Genomic DNA, 16,240 nt, shown 5'->3' on the forward strand with positions numbered 1-16,240 from the left:
GAACAAGTTATGAGTGAATCAAATCTGTTTTATGTGTTAATATACAAATATCTTAATATATCAAAACTATTAGAGTATAGTTGTTTGGACTTAATTTCTTTTATTAACTGAACTTAAAATGTTTAAGCTACTAATACTGTAAATGGTTAATGATATCAAACAAATAATATAGTTGAAGTCAGAATTATTAACCCTCTTAGAATTTTTCTTTTTTCTTTTTTAAACATTTCCCAAATGATTTTTAACAGAGCAAGGAAATTTCCACAGTATGTCTGATAATATTTTTTCATCTGGAGAAAGTCTTATTTGTATTATTTCGGCTTGAATAAAATCAGTTTTTAATAAATAATATCTAGTAAAATATTATTTACTGTCATCATGGCAAAGATAAAATAAATCAGTTATTAGAGATGAGTTATTAAAACTATTATGTTTAGAAATGTGTTGAAAAGATCTCTGTTAAACAAAAATTGGGGAAAAAAATAAACAGGGGGGCTAATAATAACTGTGACTTCAACTTTATATGTAATGTATGTGAATCTTTGTTTACAGTACTCAAAACCTTTGCTTTTAAAACTTTAATGCTTTGCCTCTATCGGTTTCCTTAGTTTAAATTAATTAGTTAAATTAGAGTTTTGCAGTGTAGTTAATTTTGGTTCATGACACACAGGTTAGATTTACTCTTCATAATGAGACTCAAGGCAAATATTTAAAAATCAAACAAATGTGTGACAACGCATTTATAAAAGAGCATTTAAGGTGAGTGTGTCGAATTAGAGAATGTGTGACTTCATATACGCATTGCTTTTATTATTATTGATCACCACACTACTGTACTGCCAATAGGCTTGGGTTTATACTAAATTCTGCCTTTTGTAATGTATTAAAGGACAATGACAAATGTTTGATTGGTTTCACTACATTGTCAAATGTTCCAGTTACAGCAACACCTGGATTACTGAACAGACACAATAATTACAATACAATAATAATTATTAACATTTATTTTAACGTAAATTGACAAACTTTAAACATTTAAACTTGATCAACGTCATTCAATCACAGCATATCCAGGTTCAGGTTACATATACACTGAAAGAAATGATTTGATGGATTTATTTTTAAAGGTGAGTGGCTGTAAACAATTTACATGGACTAAATTTAACTTAATTTGTTTAATTTGTTTGTTTAAATTCAGCTTATTTAAGTTACAATTTGCAATGAACCATTTTCTTACAGTGTATGGAGTCTGAATTGATAGTTATGCCTGAGGACATCCTTTATGTAGCTATCATGTTCTTTTGATTTGCATTTTATCAATCCCAGCCATTTGTTTCTTGTAAAGGACAAAAGTACATAAATATACTAGTATTACTCCAGTGTAAATAAATACAACACAAATACAATAAATAAATCATGTGAGAGCACATCATTTTGCATATTTAGATACTGCGATTTAATGTAACAGCAGCTCTAAATCCACAACTTTACAGAACTGTTTTCAACTGCGACACCATTTTGGCTTCTTATACATGGTATATTTATTATTTATTTCTCTATTTAACCCACTTCATGTCAGGCCATTGTAAGAATCTTTTTGCTAATAAACCCACCTGATTAAACAGGAAAAATAGATAATAATAAATATTCATATAAATAATTTTGTGCTTCACTTGTACCAGAAACACGCAACTTGTCATATTATACCCCTTTATGCAAGGCAATCTTGTCCATCAGCAAAAGCTCGTGTATGGTTCTGCTTTCATAATCTCCCCGATGTAAGCCTCTGCTAAAGTGAGCCAAGCTATTGTCAAAATAATGATGCCAGTTCCCGTCACGCTTAGCGCCAAACCCGAAAACACTGACCTGTGTGGGAGACAGAAGAATCAGCATATCAGCGACTCCAATGCACTTTATTGAACTGAAAGTTAAATATTAAATTAGACTAGCGTGCCTGCATGTGTGTGTGGATTGCACAATAACAGAGCTGATAAGCAGACGGCTCCGTGGAAATCCACTCCCTTAACACTTGACTGATGTTATCTTACGGATGGTCATGTGGAGCAAATGATGCATTTGAAAACTCCCTCAATATGGGTAAAACTGTGCAGTTTTCTGTATTTTGTGGTTCATGTTTTTATTTTCTCCCATTTATTTATGCTTTTGAATTTCAGTATGGGACCTTGATCTTTCTTCCAACAACTTTTAACTTGAAAAGTTCGAAAAAGTGACATTTAATAATATTTATAATAGTTTAAAGTGATATATTGTGTGGGTTGGTGTCGTATATTACGCTACAAAAACTTTGTACTGAACTGCCGGTACATTTTCTGTTATTTTACAGACTTATTTCTCTATTACATTATATCAAACCATTAAAATGCCAATATTCAATTCAGCATCAAAAGTCAACAGAGCAGAGATCTAAATAAATGGAAAATACTTGGGAATCACTAAATACAAAAATTAAATTATGATTTTTTTGCAATGCACAAATCAATTGCATTAATTAATTATGTTTTATTCATCCTGACAAAAGTTTCTACAAAAATATTAGGGAGCACAACTGTTTTTAACATTGATGAGGAGAAATAGCACCAAATCATCCGATTTTAACATTTGTAGCAAAAGAGATCGACATCGACATCTATATAAAAGGTCTATTAGCAAGAAAAATATATATAAAAGAAATATAAAATCTGATATACAGTAAAACAGAATGGCTTTACTGTTCCTTATGGAAATTATGTTTTTAAAAGAATGAGTATGATGCAACTTAAGGGATTTCAGCTTAACCATTCTGTGCAGTTGAATCATTCATTTTTTTGAAATTACACACCTTTAAAAGGTGCCATGAAATGAACAAAGATTCTTAGATGTTTGTATCGATGTCATTATCAGTATTGTTAGTTTTTAGGATATCTACAGAGCATCTGAAAAGTATTCATAACGCTTCAATTTTTCCACATTGTTACAGCCTTATTTCAAAACGGATTAAATTCATTTATTTCCTCTAAATTCTACACACAATACCCCATAATGACAATGCGAAAAAAAAAAAAAAAGTTTTGATGTTGCAAATTTTTGAAAATGATGCCACAAGCTTGGCACACCGGTCTTTTGGAATTTTTGCCCATTCCTTTAATTCATCTTTCCCTCTATCCTGACTAGTCTTCCAGTTCCTGCTTCTGAAAAACCACCACCATGCTTCACTGTAGCGATGATATTAGCCTGGTGATGAGCGGTGCCTGGTTTTCAACAAATGTAACGCCTGGCATTCACTCCAACGAGTTCAATTTTAGTGTCATCAGACCAGAGAATTTTGTTTCTTATGGTCTGAGAGTCCTTCAGATGCCTTTTGGCAAATCCCAGGTGGGGGGTGACTTTCATCTGGCCACTCTACCATACAGGCCTGATTGCTGGATTGCTGCACAGATGGTTGTCCTTCTGTGAGGTTCTCCTCTCTCCACATTAGACCGCTGGAGCTCAGACAGAGTGACCATCGGCTTATTAATCACCTCCCTGACTAAGGCCCTTCTCCCCTGATCACTCAGCTTAGATGGCCGGCCAGCTCTAGGAAGAGCCCTGGTGGTTCCAAACATCTTACTCTTACGGATGATGGAGACCGCTGTGCTCATTGAAACTTTCAGAGCAGCAGAAATTTTTCTGTAACCTTCCCCAGCCTTGTCCCTCGAGACAATCCTGTCTTGGAGGTCTACAGACAATTCCTTTGTCTTCATGCTTGGTTTGTGCTTTGACATGCATTGTCAACCCTGGGACCTTATATAGACATGTGTATGCCTTTTCAAATCATGTCCAATCAACTAAATTTACCACAGGTGAACTCCAGTGAAGCTGCTGAAACATCTCAAGAATGATCAGTGGAAACAATGTACCTCAATTTAGAGCTTCATAGCAAAGGGTGTGAATACTGATGTACATGTGATTTTTCAGCTTTTTCTTTTTTCACATTGTCATTATGGAGTATTGTGTGTAGAATTTTGAGGAAATAAATAAATTTAATCCATTTTGGAATAAGGCTGTAACATAAAAAATTGTGGAAAAAGAGAAGCGCTATGAATACTTTCTGGATGCACTGTATAAGCTAGTACACACCAAAACAGTGACAAAATTCATTTTTAGAAGATTTAAAACTAATATAAACATGTAAACCTTGCAGTTTGTCACTTCTGCGGCCTAAATGGATCAACTTTTTTTTTCCACATCACCTCATACTTCAATTTCAAATCAATCAAATGCTATCTAGTGTCTGACATGCCCCGCCCCCTTCAAGACGCTTCTCATTTGATGCGCTTGAGCTCAACCACTCTCACTGGCAGAGCGCTGATAAAGCAAAACACTATTGGCAGTTCTTTCAAAAGGGGAGGAGCTGCTATTTGTCCCACCTTCTCTTTGTGTTTCGGTTGAGATTACGTCAAACATCGAATAAAAATGCACATTTCAAAGCACTTCACAGGACCTTTAAACGATGCCGAAAAAACCCTTTACTTTTCAATCAGACTAAACTTCATAACTACTAACTAAAAAAAAAACCTGGAGGGAATGAAAAGACAAACCTTTACCTGATCGCAGATATGCAGGGCAAATATCAACGTAATGAATCCAGTTGATGGGTAACTGCCGTGTTTCCGCAGCCAGCTCTCATAGACGTATTTTATAAAGGCAGGATGGATAATCATCACCTAAGGAAATGATTGCACTTCAGGTCATTGTGACTTTGTGTAGATTTTCTAAACAAATATTAATACAAAATGCACAGATCAACATGTGAAAGTTATGTAGAAATGTGATTCTCACCTTCTCTCGAACAGCATTAATGGAAGGTCTCACTCTTGTATAAGTGCTGAGGAAAAGAAAAAGTGGGAAAAATCATGAAAGTTTCAAGTCCCCAATTAAATTTTCCTTGAAATACTATTGACCTTATTCTTCGTGTACGAGTGGGTGCAGTCATTTGAATCTTTTTGGCTCGAGACTTCCGGTCTCATTCACTTCCATTCATTTTTAGACGTTAAAAACAGCTCGTTCTGCTGCTTGATGTTGCAATGTGATATTTTCTTATGATATTTTTCTAACATACTTGTTTGTAGAGCAAGTAGTTTGACCATTTTCTGCCGTTTATATTCCTAGTCATTTCTCCCATATCCAACTGAATCGGAAGTTCTAAAGCAATCGCGAAAACGAGCACATTTCCGCATTGAAGAACAAGGTCAATAGTAGGGTTGGGTCGATAGATGGCACCATCGTCCATTGCCGACGGCCGATAGACATCACGATGCTGAGCTGGCATCATGATCCTCTGCCCTGCCCCATCGCAGCAGCAACCCACTCACGAAAAATACACACTTAGGCCCCGTTTACACTAATATGTCTTTAAAATGGCATTTTAGAATGAAAACAATCCATGTCCACACTGGTGTCTCATCTAGCATTTCTAAAAAACCCTCCTTCCACACTATATTGCTGAAAACGCACATCACGTGACCACACACACACACACAAACACTCTGTCATGTGCTGCAGCGTATGTGTGCGTCTGAGCTCCATGCAGTCAGTGGGTGCTTTGTCTGACGTGCGCTGCTCTCTGGGTTTTTTGCTCAGTTTATCAAGGATGTACCACTGGATCACATCTCACTGTAGTTATTAATCTTTTCTCTATCTAACGACTCTTCAGTCTTTTGAATCTATCAGGTAAAGTGTCACAGCGTCAGTACACGGCTTCAATCTTTGGCTTTCAGGCTAGTACTTAGTCATTTAAACAAAAACCTCAGATACTGTTCGTTGGTTGCTGTTGGTTTTGCACCTTTTTTACCGACCAAGTTTGTCGACGCCATTATAACAACACAGATCACTCTGCCTATTCATGCCAGAGTCCCGTGGAAAAAAAAGTGACTGACAGGTGGTCATTTGTGTGTAACTTATCTTTATTTATTTATGATTTTGGTTATGGGTAAAACAAAGATTATGCGGGTCAGGTAGTTGAAACAGTAGGCTACAAATAATTAGTTATGAATAAATTAATTATTCATAAATAATTCATTCACCGCAGCCTACAACGACGATGCCATGGTCCGTGGTGATGTTTCACATTAGACATTTACGATGCCAAATTGGTCCACATCGCCCAACCCTAGTCAATAGTATTGATTATAAAGTATTATACCACTAGAGGTTTAATGCTCGATTCTGATTGGCTGATGAAAATAAGGGGTTTAATTATTTTCAGATAAATGCACAGCTGAAGTAGTTCCAGGCATGTTTTTGCCGCATTACAGATCAAATTCACAACACTGAATGATTTCAGTTATTTCACAGCTACAACAGTAAGAAAAATCACACCTAAAAAAGACATTAATTAAGATGTGTAAGGAACTAATCTTGGAGCATTTTGGGGACCAGGATGTCAAAAATACAAAATATATCACCTGAGCAATGTGTGAGTGGTAGCAATAGTTTAAGCAGGATCATTGAATTCATCTCTGCACCCATTTTATTTAACTCCATGTGTTCTCTTATTTATTTTTAGGCACATTAGGAACTTATGGCTATTTTACGGCAGGATCGATGCAAAAACAAATTACATAAGAATAACTTCAATAAAAGCTTCAAATTTAAGTAAAAGACAAAAATAATGATACTTAAAAATATATAAAATACATTAAATTAGCAAAATGAACAAAAAACATTACATATGATTTTTCAGTTTAATTTTTGATAACTAAAATTCTTATTGGGGATACATTTTCCACATTCCAATGACACGAGTTATCTCGCTTGACAATGATTACACATTGGTGGTATGTTTTCTGGTAATCTTTTGAACAAGACTTTAACAGTTGTGTCCTAAATGACATGATATACCATATACACTCAATCATGTAGTGTTTGGGTTTAATGTCACCCCTAATGGAAAACTAACATTTTTAAACCATTTCCAAGTCGATGTTTAAGAGTTGTTAAATTAGTAAAAAAAAAAAGGTCAAACTGACAAATAGTATCGCAAGTACCCCAAATACAGTGGGAGGGAGGGGGGTTAGTATTGAACATGTTATTTCTTGGGAATAAGATTTCTAAAGGAGCTGTTGATATGGAAGTGAACCAGATTTTGGTAAAAACCTAAACAAAACAAACATAAAAATAAGACAAAAAAATTTGCTGTGCAATAACAATGGAATGACAGAAGGAGAAAGTACTGAACTACTGAGATGTACTAAAATGTATTAAAAGGCTTTTTTTTTTGGTGATTGCAGCTTACAGATGCCTCTCATATGGAGAATGAAGTCACATGAATTGCTTAGGTTTCAGTTTATTACAGACTTCCACAGAACCATCAAGATTTTTACACGCTATTGGTCTCATCTATAAAATTCTATAGGATTTAAGTCAGGTGATTGGCTGGGCCATTCTACAGCTTGATTTTCTTTCTCTGAAAGCAGTTTTTTTTAGCTGTGTTTTGGATTAGTTTGAGGTTTTTTGTTATGCTGAAAGGTCCACTTTGGTTTCATCATCATCCTGCTAATGTAGATGCTGGACTGAAGAAGTTAATATTCAGTTATATTGACAAATGGCAGAGGGTTGCTGAATAAATACTGTGAGATTTCAGCTGCTGTCTGGGCTTTTATTGCCTTTCTACAACCCCATTTCCTCATATGTGGGATACTTTTTCCCTGTGTCATTTCGAAAATTTTGATTTTGTCCACTGGGAATTGATTGAGGGAAAATGGTTTGCTATTGGTTGACCTCATATGGTTGAAATCTATGATCAACTAATAGCAAACCATCTATGGCTGCACAATATTGGAAAAAATCTTACAAAATCTTGTGATATTTTGTTATTCCGCGATATATATTATAATATGACTACAATTTCACCAGATGACTTAATCTCTATTTGGAAAGAATTTATCATTTTAGATTGACTGGGATGATTTAGAGATGTGCATCTGCATAACATTTTTTAGTAAAACAGTTAAACAGTTTAAAAACTGCCTCACCACCACCCGGTGGCCTTAAGAATACAGAGCACAATGGACAATAATAATTGAAGCTGATAAATATATTTGTGTCATTCATCCATCTATCAGCAGGTAACGCTATGTCTTCAGTATAGTACTATAATCAAAGGTGTGGAATTGGGGGCAGACTGGACATAGTAAGCCTGAGTTATAACACCTTGCTTTTCCGTAGCGAAACACTGAGGTTTGTCAGGCTGCCACTGACAAGCCTTTCAATGCAAACTCTGGATTTTTGCAATATATCATTGCTAGAGTATTCAGATAACGCCACCCAATGTGGTGCTGATACGATAAAGTGTGTAGGAGGAGTTTGTTACACTAAAACATGTCATGTTTGATGTGTGTGCCAATTTTCATGTGCGCGTCAATCATAGCTCAAATGTGCATAGGTGGCGCTGTCGAGTCATTTTGCCACACCCACTTCTGAAACCCATAACAAATGTTAATTATTGCCACTTCTGGCGCGTGAGCAAAGTTTTGTGAGTTTGATCATGTTTACACAGTCAAACAGTATTCAGATACAGTAATTATATAGTACAAATAATTTAAATGAATCATTATTAAAAGTTACAAACTGTACAATTTCGTATGACTGAATTTTTATTAAAAAATTATTATACAGTCACAGGCCTCAAAAACACAAGTAAATGTAAATTTTGCATATCATACTATGTGACTATTGCAAATGATCATATTGCAATATCATTGCTAAAAGTACATATCATGCAGCCCTAAAACTATGTTCCTCCTATCAACTCCCAAAGGAAAAAACACATTTCTAGCTCAAGCCTACAAAAGCCTATGAAAGACAAGGGCTTGGAGGACTGCATACATACATCTCTGCAATGACTTAAATAACTTTATTAATTAGTCATCTGGAATAGCAAAGAAAGCGTTCTTGCAGGACTCCCAGAGTTCATCAGGATTCTTTGGATTCATTTTTAACGCCTCCTCCATCTTACCCCAGACATGCTCAATAATGTTCATGTCTGGTGACTGGGGTGGCCAATCCAAGAACTCCCATCTCCAATGTCTCCACCTTCATCTTAACCCAGACATGCTCAATAATGTTCATGTCTGGTAACTGGACTGGCCAATTCTGGAACCCCTGACCTTCTTTACTTTCAGGAACTTTGATGTGGAGGCTGAAGTATGAGAAGGAGCGCTATCCTGCTGAAGAATTTGACCTATCCTGTGGTTTGTAATGTAATGGGCAGCACAAATGTCTTGACACCTCAGGCTGTTGATGTTGCCATCCACTATACAGATCTCTCGTCTTGGTCTTCTGCAGTATTTGTAATGATTGGGATGCAGTTCAACAGATGATTTATCAGAAACTAGAAGTGAAGTTATTATTTGTTGCTCTTACAACTGGCAACTTTGTCAGGTAGTTTAAGTTAATTGCTGTATTTCTCTTTTAATATCTGTCAGCAGCATATATTCAACAAGCAATCATACCTTGTGACGTGTTTAGTGGTGAAAACGCTGATGAGCCACAGCATGTCTTTGATCTTAAAGGGCAGAAGCACCAGATGAGTGGAGTTGTCCAAATCCACAGCGCTCTCGGGATACATGATCCGGTGAGTGGTCTTAGACCCCACATCTGTCTCATAGCCTTTAGTTGGGCCTTTATTTATCCTTACGAATGAGCATAAAGAATCACATTAACACTTTTCTTTTAATCTTATGCATTATATTACCAATAACTTGCCTTATGACAAAATTGTGGCTGTCTATTAGTTGACCATAATGGGATCCCAAGATGTTCCCAGAGTTTCCCACCACAGCACAGGTCCTGCATCGATTTGGATCGGTGACTACATGGTGTTCTTCATCGGGGAACAGAGAAAACAATACGTCCACCACATCTGAGAAATTAGCCTTTTTTGGATCAGATTGCAGACCCTATAAGAATGTTAAAGGATAAGGTTTCAGAGCTCCCAGAAAAGGATCCTGAAGGCATTTTAAAATGTAGCTCTTGCACACAATACCATCAAAATGGTGCAATTTTATTCTAAAAGACATCACTGGCAAACTATGTGTACACCTTTTTGACTGTGTACTTGTCTGTCTCCATGTGTAACGTGTTTTTGCTTACATACTTATTGTCGTTTACACATTTACTGTCAACATTGCTAACAGTATATGGTTTTGTTTTTGAGTATGTTGTTGTATATTGCATTATATTGTCTGAAACCAGCAACTAATCTTTCATTCATCATAGTACTCATGCTGCTGCTGATGTGACAAAAAGGGGTTTGATTTGATGACTATTTGAGGTACAATAATAACTTAATCTCTTTACATTATTATTATTAATTCTATCAAATTAAAGCCAATAGAAATCAAAGCGTTTTTTTAACACCGTTTTAATTGAATGAGAACAAAACTGCAGAAATATTATTCATCTTTGTGTAAAGCACACATATCTAAAACAAATAATATGCACTGCTGCCACCAGGTGTTTGAGAATCAGAACTTCAGATTTGGTCAATCATTCAAGATGTCCTTGCTGAAGTCTGAAGCATGATGACATACCGGACCAGGTAAAATAAGTAGTTGACATTGTAATGCCAACTAAGGAAATGCCCATTCTACTGTGACAGATGGGTTAAAGGTTGGGAGATGTGTAGACGTTAATAACTGTGATGGTTGGGTTTAGGGTTGGGGAAGGTGTAGATGTTAATAACTGACTGTTGGGTTTAGGGTTGGGGAAGGTGTAGACGTTAATAACTGTGACAGTGGGTTTAGGGTTGGGGAAGTTGTAGACGTTGATAACTGACAGTTGGGTTTAGGGTTGGGGAAGGTGTAGACGTTAATAACTGTGACTGGTATTAGGATTGGGGAAGGTGTAGACGTTAATAACTGTGACGGTTGGGTTTAGGGTTGGGGAAGGTGTAGACGTTAATAACTGACTGTTGGGTTTAGGGTTGGGGAAGGTGTAGACGTTAATAACTGACGGTTGGGTTTAGGGTTGGAGAAGGTGTAGACGTTAATAACTGACAGTTGGGTTTAGGGTTGGGGAAGGTGTAGACGTTAATAACTGTGATGGTTGGGTTTAGGGTTGGGGAAGGTGTAGACATTAATAACTGTGACAGTTGGGTTTAGGGTTGGGGAAGGTGTAGACGTTGATAACTGTGACAGTTGGGTTTAGGGTTGGGGAAGGTGTAGACGTTAATAACTGTGACTGTTGGGTTTAGGGTTGGGGAAGGTGTAGACGTTAATAACTGTGACAGTGGGTTTAGGGTTGGGGAAGTTGTAGACGTTGATAACTGACAGTTGGGTTTAGGGTTGGGGAAGGTGTAGACGTTGATAACTGACAGTTGGGTTTAGGGTTGGGGAAGGTGTAGACGTTAATAACTGACGGTTGGGTTTAGGGTTGGAGAAGGTGTAGACTTTAATAACTGACTTTTGGGTTTAGGGTTAGGGAAGGTGTAGACGTTAATAACTGACGGTTGGGTTTAGGGTTGGAGAAGGTGTAGACTTTAATAACTGACTTTTGGGTTTAGGGTTGGGGAAGGTGTAGACGTTAATAACTGTGACAGTTGGGTTTAGGGTTGGGGAAGGAACTGAATGCTGTTCCAGGATCAACATGTTAATCCAGGAACATGTCCTATCTGGTGAATTCAGGTTAGAGTATATGGAATGTCTGATTTATACTGATTTAAAGCATGGACAGGCAATTTTACAGAGACTATAGTAATATTTCTAAAAGCAAAAGCCCAATACTCACAAAGCTCTCTTTAAATCTACTCCTCTAAAACACAAATAAAGAAGGTTTATTATTTGGAGATGTCTGTGGCCGTATTGGACTGGAGAAACAATTACAGCCAAACTGAATCATGTGTTTCTTGGTAAACATTAAAGTTTTTTTTATTTTTTATATTCAAAGCATTTTCTCAAAATGTGTCAAAATAAGATTTGTCACCAAAAACCATTCCGAAATAGAGCTTTAATATGGCCGGAACTTATTCTAAATCACCCCAGAGTGGATGTAAATCTAATATCTAATATAAAAAAACCAATACAAATATATACAGTATAACTTTAATTTTAAAAGTAAAAATTTATATAAAGTAATAGTTAAGATCTATGATTGCTTTTAAGTCAAAGTTGCATCTAGTATTTGTTAACATTGCTCATAGAATTGGTGTAGCATTATGCCCCTAATAAACATGTCATAAATTCCTAAAAAATTGTGATAATGGTATTACAGCTGCCTCCAGAATTAAAAAGCAATAGCAATGCTGTAACATTTCATTGACATTACATTGACTTTCTGACTTTTGCTGTGCCAGGTGTTGTTGGTTCAGATGAACATAAGGTATGTGCTGTGTGTCTTCCATTCTCAGTCTGCATAGTGTCATGGTCTATGCAAACAGAGTGAAAGTTATACAAATATACAGGTTGACATGCAGGTAGGGCATCCTGTCAGTTCATTGAATGAACATTTTATGGTCCTGAGCCTTCCACAGACAAGACATGAATTTACATTTCATCATTTAGACAAATTTTCCCAGAGCAACTTACAAATGAGAACAAGAGGAACAGACAATCCTACAAAACAGCACAAACAAGGTTTTAACCATATTGACTTATGGGTCAAAAATGACCCGTACGACTAAAAGTGGTTTCATCCTGAAATTTGTTGACTTTTTCCAAAATGACGCCAACATCAGAAAAAAATCATCACAAAAACTACAGGCACACTCCAACACACACACATGCGCTGATTTAACCCATGTGTGCTGTTGGGGATGTTTTCATCCACTCTGGGGTGATTTTGAGTCCTCCGTTTCTCAGCAAATGGAATGATTATAGGTGACAAACCTTATTTTGCTTAGAAAATGCTTCGAAAACGTTTAAAACATCAACAAAACACTCCCAAATTGGCAAATTTACTACCCTTTTGTTACGTTCGTGGCTGTTTTTGCCCTATTGACTTCCATTAATTCATTCAATCATTCATTTTTTTCAGCTTAGTCCCTTTATTAATCTGAGGACACCACAGTGGAATGAACCGCCATTAACTTCCATCAAGGGCCTAGAATTGGCATGGACGAAGGGGATGTTGAAATGTCCCTACAAATAATTTAATCGACTTTAAGATAAAATAATGTTCAGTCAACCCCTAGTAACCCTTTTGTGCACAAAACGCTAAAGTCAAGTTTGCTATGAGTTTACTGTAATACTATTAATCAAGGTTGTGCAGTTAATGGAAATTCAGTTTCGATTTTAGCCTCCATGATTATGAAAAACAATCTGGATAAAACTGTTAAATTGAGTGACGCTCTGCTGTAAATTTCTCTTCATTCATACCTCCTCAAATCCAGATTGCAGTAAAATCATGTGAATTGACTTTTGCAGCGTAGAACTTGATTCATTAATTGCTATTTGTATTAAGTTTTATTATTATTGTATTAATTTTATATTATTTTATACTTTATTCATGTTTTTAAAGGTGCAAAACAATTTGCTCATTGCATGTGCCCTAGGGATGTATGTCTCCACCAATGTCAAGAGCGAATCTATGCCCTTGACATCCATTATAATGACATTTTTTATTGCAAAGCCATGACAGCATATAATCATGCATTGATAAAGAAAGAGGCAGATGAAAGGATGTTAAGGAGGGAGGAATTTAAGCCAAACTACTAAACTTTTTGATACCAACATTGGGTGAAATGTGGTAAAACAACCATATTAACCAGGTTAAAAAATAATTACATTTTTAAAGTAACCTAATGGTGGGATTGTCCATATTTGAACCAACGTTGGGTTACAACAACCAAGCAATATTGTATTTAACATGTCCAGTCCCAAGTCTTTAAAATGTTTGCCTACTTTAAATATAAGCACATATTACTTAGCACATATCAGCACTGCAAGAAATTTAGCATAACACTTAACATATTGAGTGACCACTAATGTCAATAGAGTCAATGTTATAATTAAAGAGTCGTATCAGTGTTGGTCTTCTCTATCATTCCATTTACTGTTTTTCATTTCAAGAAAGAACAAAAATTTATTTCTTTTATTGTTTATGCTGATATTTATAGCAATACATCTGATATTAATTTAAAACCTTTTAATACTGTCTTTAACTCTCTATGTAGGTTTGTTTTAAGATGTCCATATAGAACCCATTATTGCATATTATACGAATTTCTAGGTTTGCTTCAAGCTTAATTCTGTAGAAAATATCATTGGTTTTTGTTTCTTTTTAAATGTGTTTCTTTTAGTTTCCCTTCTTATTTAAAGCAGCTTTTGGTTATATGCAACAGAATTACTTTTTGTTCCAAGAAATACAACAGAAAGTGGCCGTAGGTCCTTTCATCACGAAGCTCCTTTTGACTGGAACAATCATCCTTCTTTTAGATCAATAAAGACATTTAGTCTTTTCTGGACTAATTTATCTTCTTTTTTGGAAACAACTTGTAAATGTTATTAATATTGCTTCCAATTTAAATGCTTATTGTCTATTTGTACATCAAATTGTTTGTACTTTTGATTATATGTTTTTGATTGCTTAGGCTTCAGACCAGAGATGCCCAAAGTAGGGCCCACGGGCCAAAGTTGGCCCATTGTAACCTTTGATATGGCCCACCATCCCATCAGAGAGGAGAACGAGAATGATGGGATGAGGGTTGGGGCGAATGCCTTTAACACAGAGATCGCCATTTCTAATTTGATGTAACCTTTTTTGTTTGTTTTATTGCTTTTTATTTATTTCATTCAGAGCAAACTGAAATAAAATGTTTCAATTAAATGTTGAAAATGAATCTTATTTTATTTTAAAATGTTAATACTGTCACTCGATGGATAGAGGACTAGAAGACATCAGTGAGCAAATCAAGGCAAAAACTAGTGTAATTCTCTTATAAATGAAATTGTTTTGTTTTTACTGTAATAACTTCATTATATAATGTCAAAAAATAGTGTATTATTTAATATAAAGCAATGTTTTCTAGTCATTGTTAAACATTATTAAATAAATTAGGAAATTGCCCATGGCAAACATTTACCTTTGGCCCACTAGCCTCAATCAAGCTTGATTTTTGGCCCTTCATAAGAAAACATTTGCACTCACCTGCTTTAGACTGTGGGAAGTGTTTCAGGTGAAGTGTGCTGCTTGTTTGTATGTTTTTTATGATGTGTTGTACACTGTTTGATTTATGTACTTCTTATAGAGATTGTTCATCTCAAGGAGATATCTATAAATAAATTCAAATTAATAGCCAAATAAGAAATGCATTCCACTTTGTACATCCCCACTCAAAATTAATCTATTTTTTTATCATCAATGCAGGCTATTTATAAGGAGGTCCCATCATCTGTAAGATTTAAATGATAATTTTTAAATTAAGTTATTTCTACAGTAAATATTGCAGTGCCCAACCAATATCACAGTCTCCCACTGAGGTAAAGCTGGTTTTATATTCCCACATTCGTTCAGTGACACACTCCCTATATTGTTTACCATGCTAGCCTACTTTGAATATTCAGTCTGATATCACATGCTAGTACAACTTCAAAACATGAGCACTATTTAACTGACTGTAAACAGTGTTGTACTTCGATAGTGGCTCAATGGCTATTAATATGATTTTCTCTAACTAGGATCAGCAAATAATACTTTTATGAACTTATTCAGAAGTTGTGTAGCTACCTTCCACCACGTGAAGACGTCTGACCGCATCGCGCTGTTTCTCCTGTTCAGCAGAGCTGGAACTGTGGGGTTGAAGCGCATGAAGAACCAGTCATCGTCGTTCAGATCCATCACACATTTCTTACAGGCGCACAGACCTCCGGTGGAGAAAACCGTTTGAAGGGAGGTGTAAATCACCGTGTTTTGGAGGAAGATAAACAGCAAGAAGACGCCAAAAGAGAAGAGCGCTGTCATGTACGGAGATCTACTGAAGGAAAACATATTTACAACTGAAAGACAAAAATAACAGCATAGTTAGTGCTATTTATTACGTTAATATAAGGTAATCATTAAAAAGCTGGTGCACAATTTTAAAAAGTTAAATGCCATTAACTGTGTATTTTCTGAGTTTGCATTACTGACAGTATTTAAACCAGCATCACTTTCAAGTTTCATACATTGTGATGGATGAGTGAGGGGCTCAGGAAGGCATCGGTATGCACCGTTTCATTGTTTTGCGCATGCACCTAGTTTCCTCGTAGCTCCGATCGAGCTCCAA

At 35.8% G+C, this 16,240-nt stretch overlaps 1 protein-coding gene across 1 annotated transcript; it reads right to left on the reverse strand.

Moving 5' to 3' along the window:
- Positions 1-1,342: 1,342 nt before the first annotated feature.
- Positions 1,343-15,963, reverse strand: st3gal1 (ST3 beta-galactoside alpha-2,3-sialyltransferase 1). Its single transcript, XM_056480085.1, has 6 exons — positions 15,703-15,963; positions 9,745-9,938; positions 9,492-9,671; positions 4,819-4,864; positions 4,584-4,703; positions 1,343-1,866 (listed from the first exon to the last, which is right to left on the reverse strand). Exons 1-6 carry the CDS (start codon positions 15,961-15,963, stop codon positions 1,702-1,704), a joined length of 966 nt encoding a protein of 321 aa, XP_056336060.1. The 3' UTR covers positions 1,343-1,701.
- Positions 15,964-16,240: the final 277 nt, after the last annotated feature.

Source organism: Danio aesculapii, chromosome 19 (genome assembly GCF_903798145.1).
Source record: "Danio aesculapii chromosome 19, fDanAes4.1, whole genome shotgun sequence".
NCBI classification, from domain to species: domain Eukaryota; kingdom Metazoa; phylum Chordata; class Actinopteri; order Cypriniformes; family Danionidae; genus Danio; species Danio aesculapii.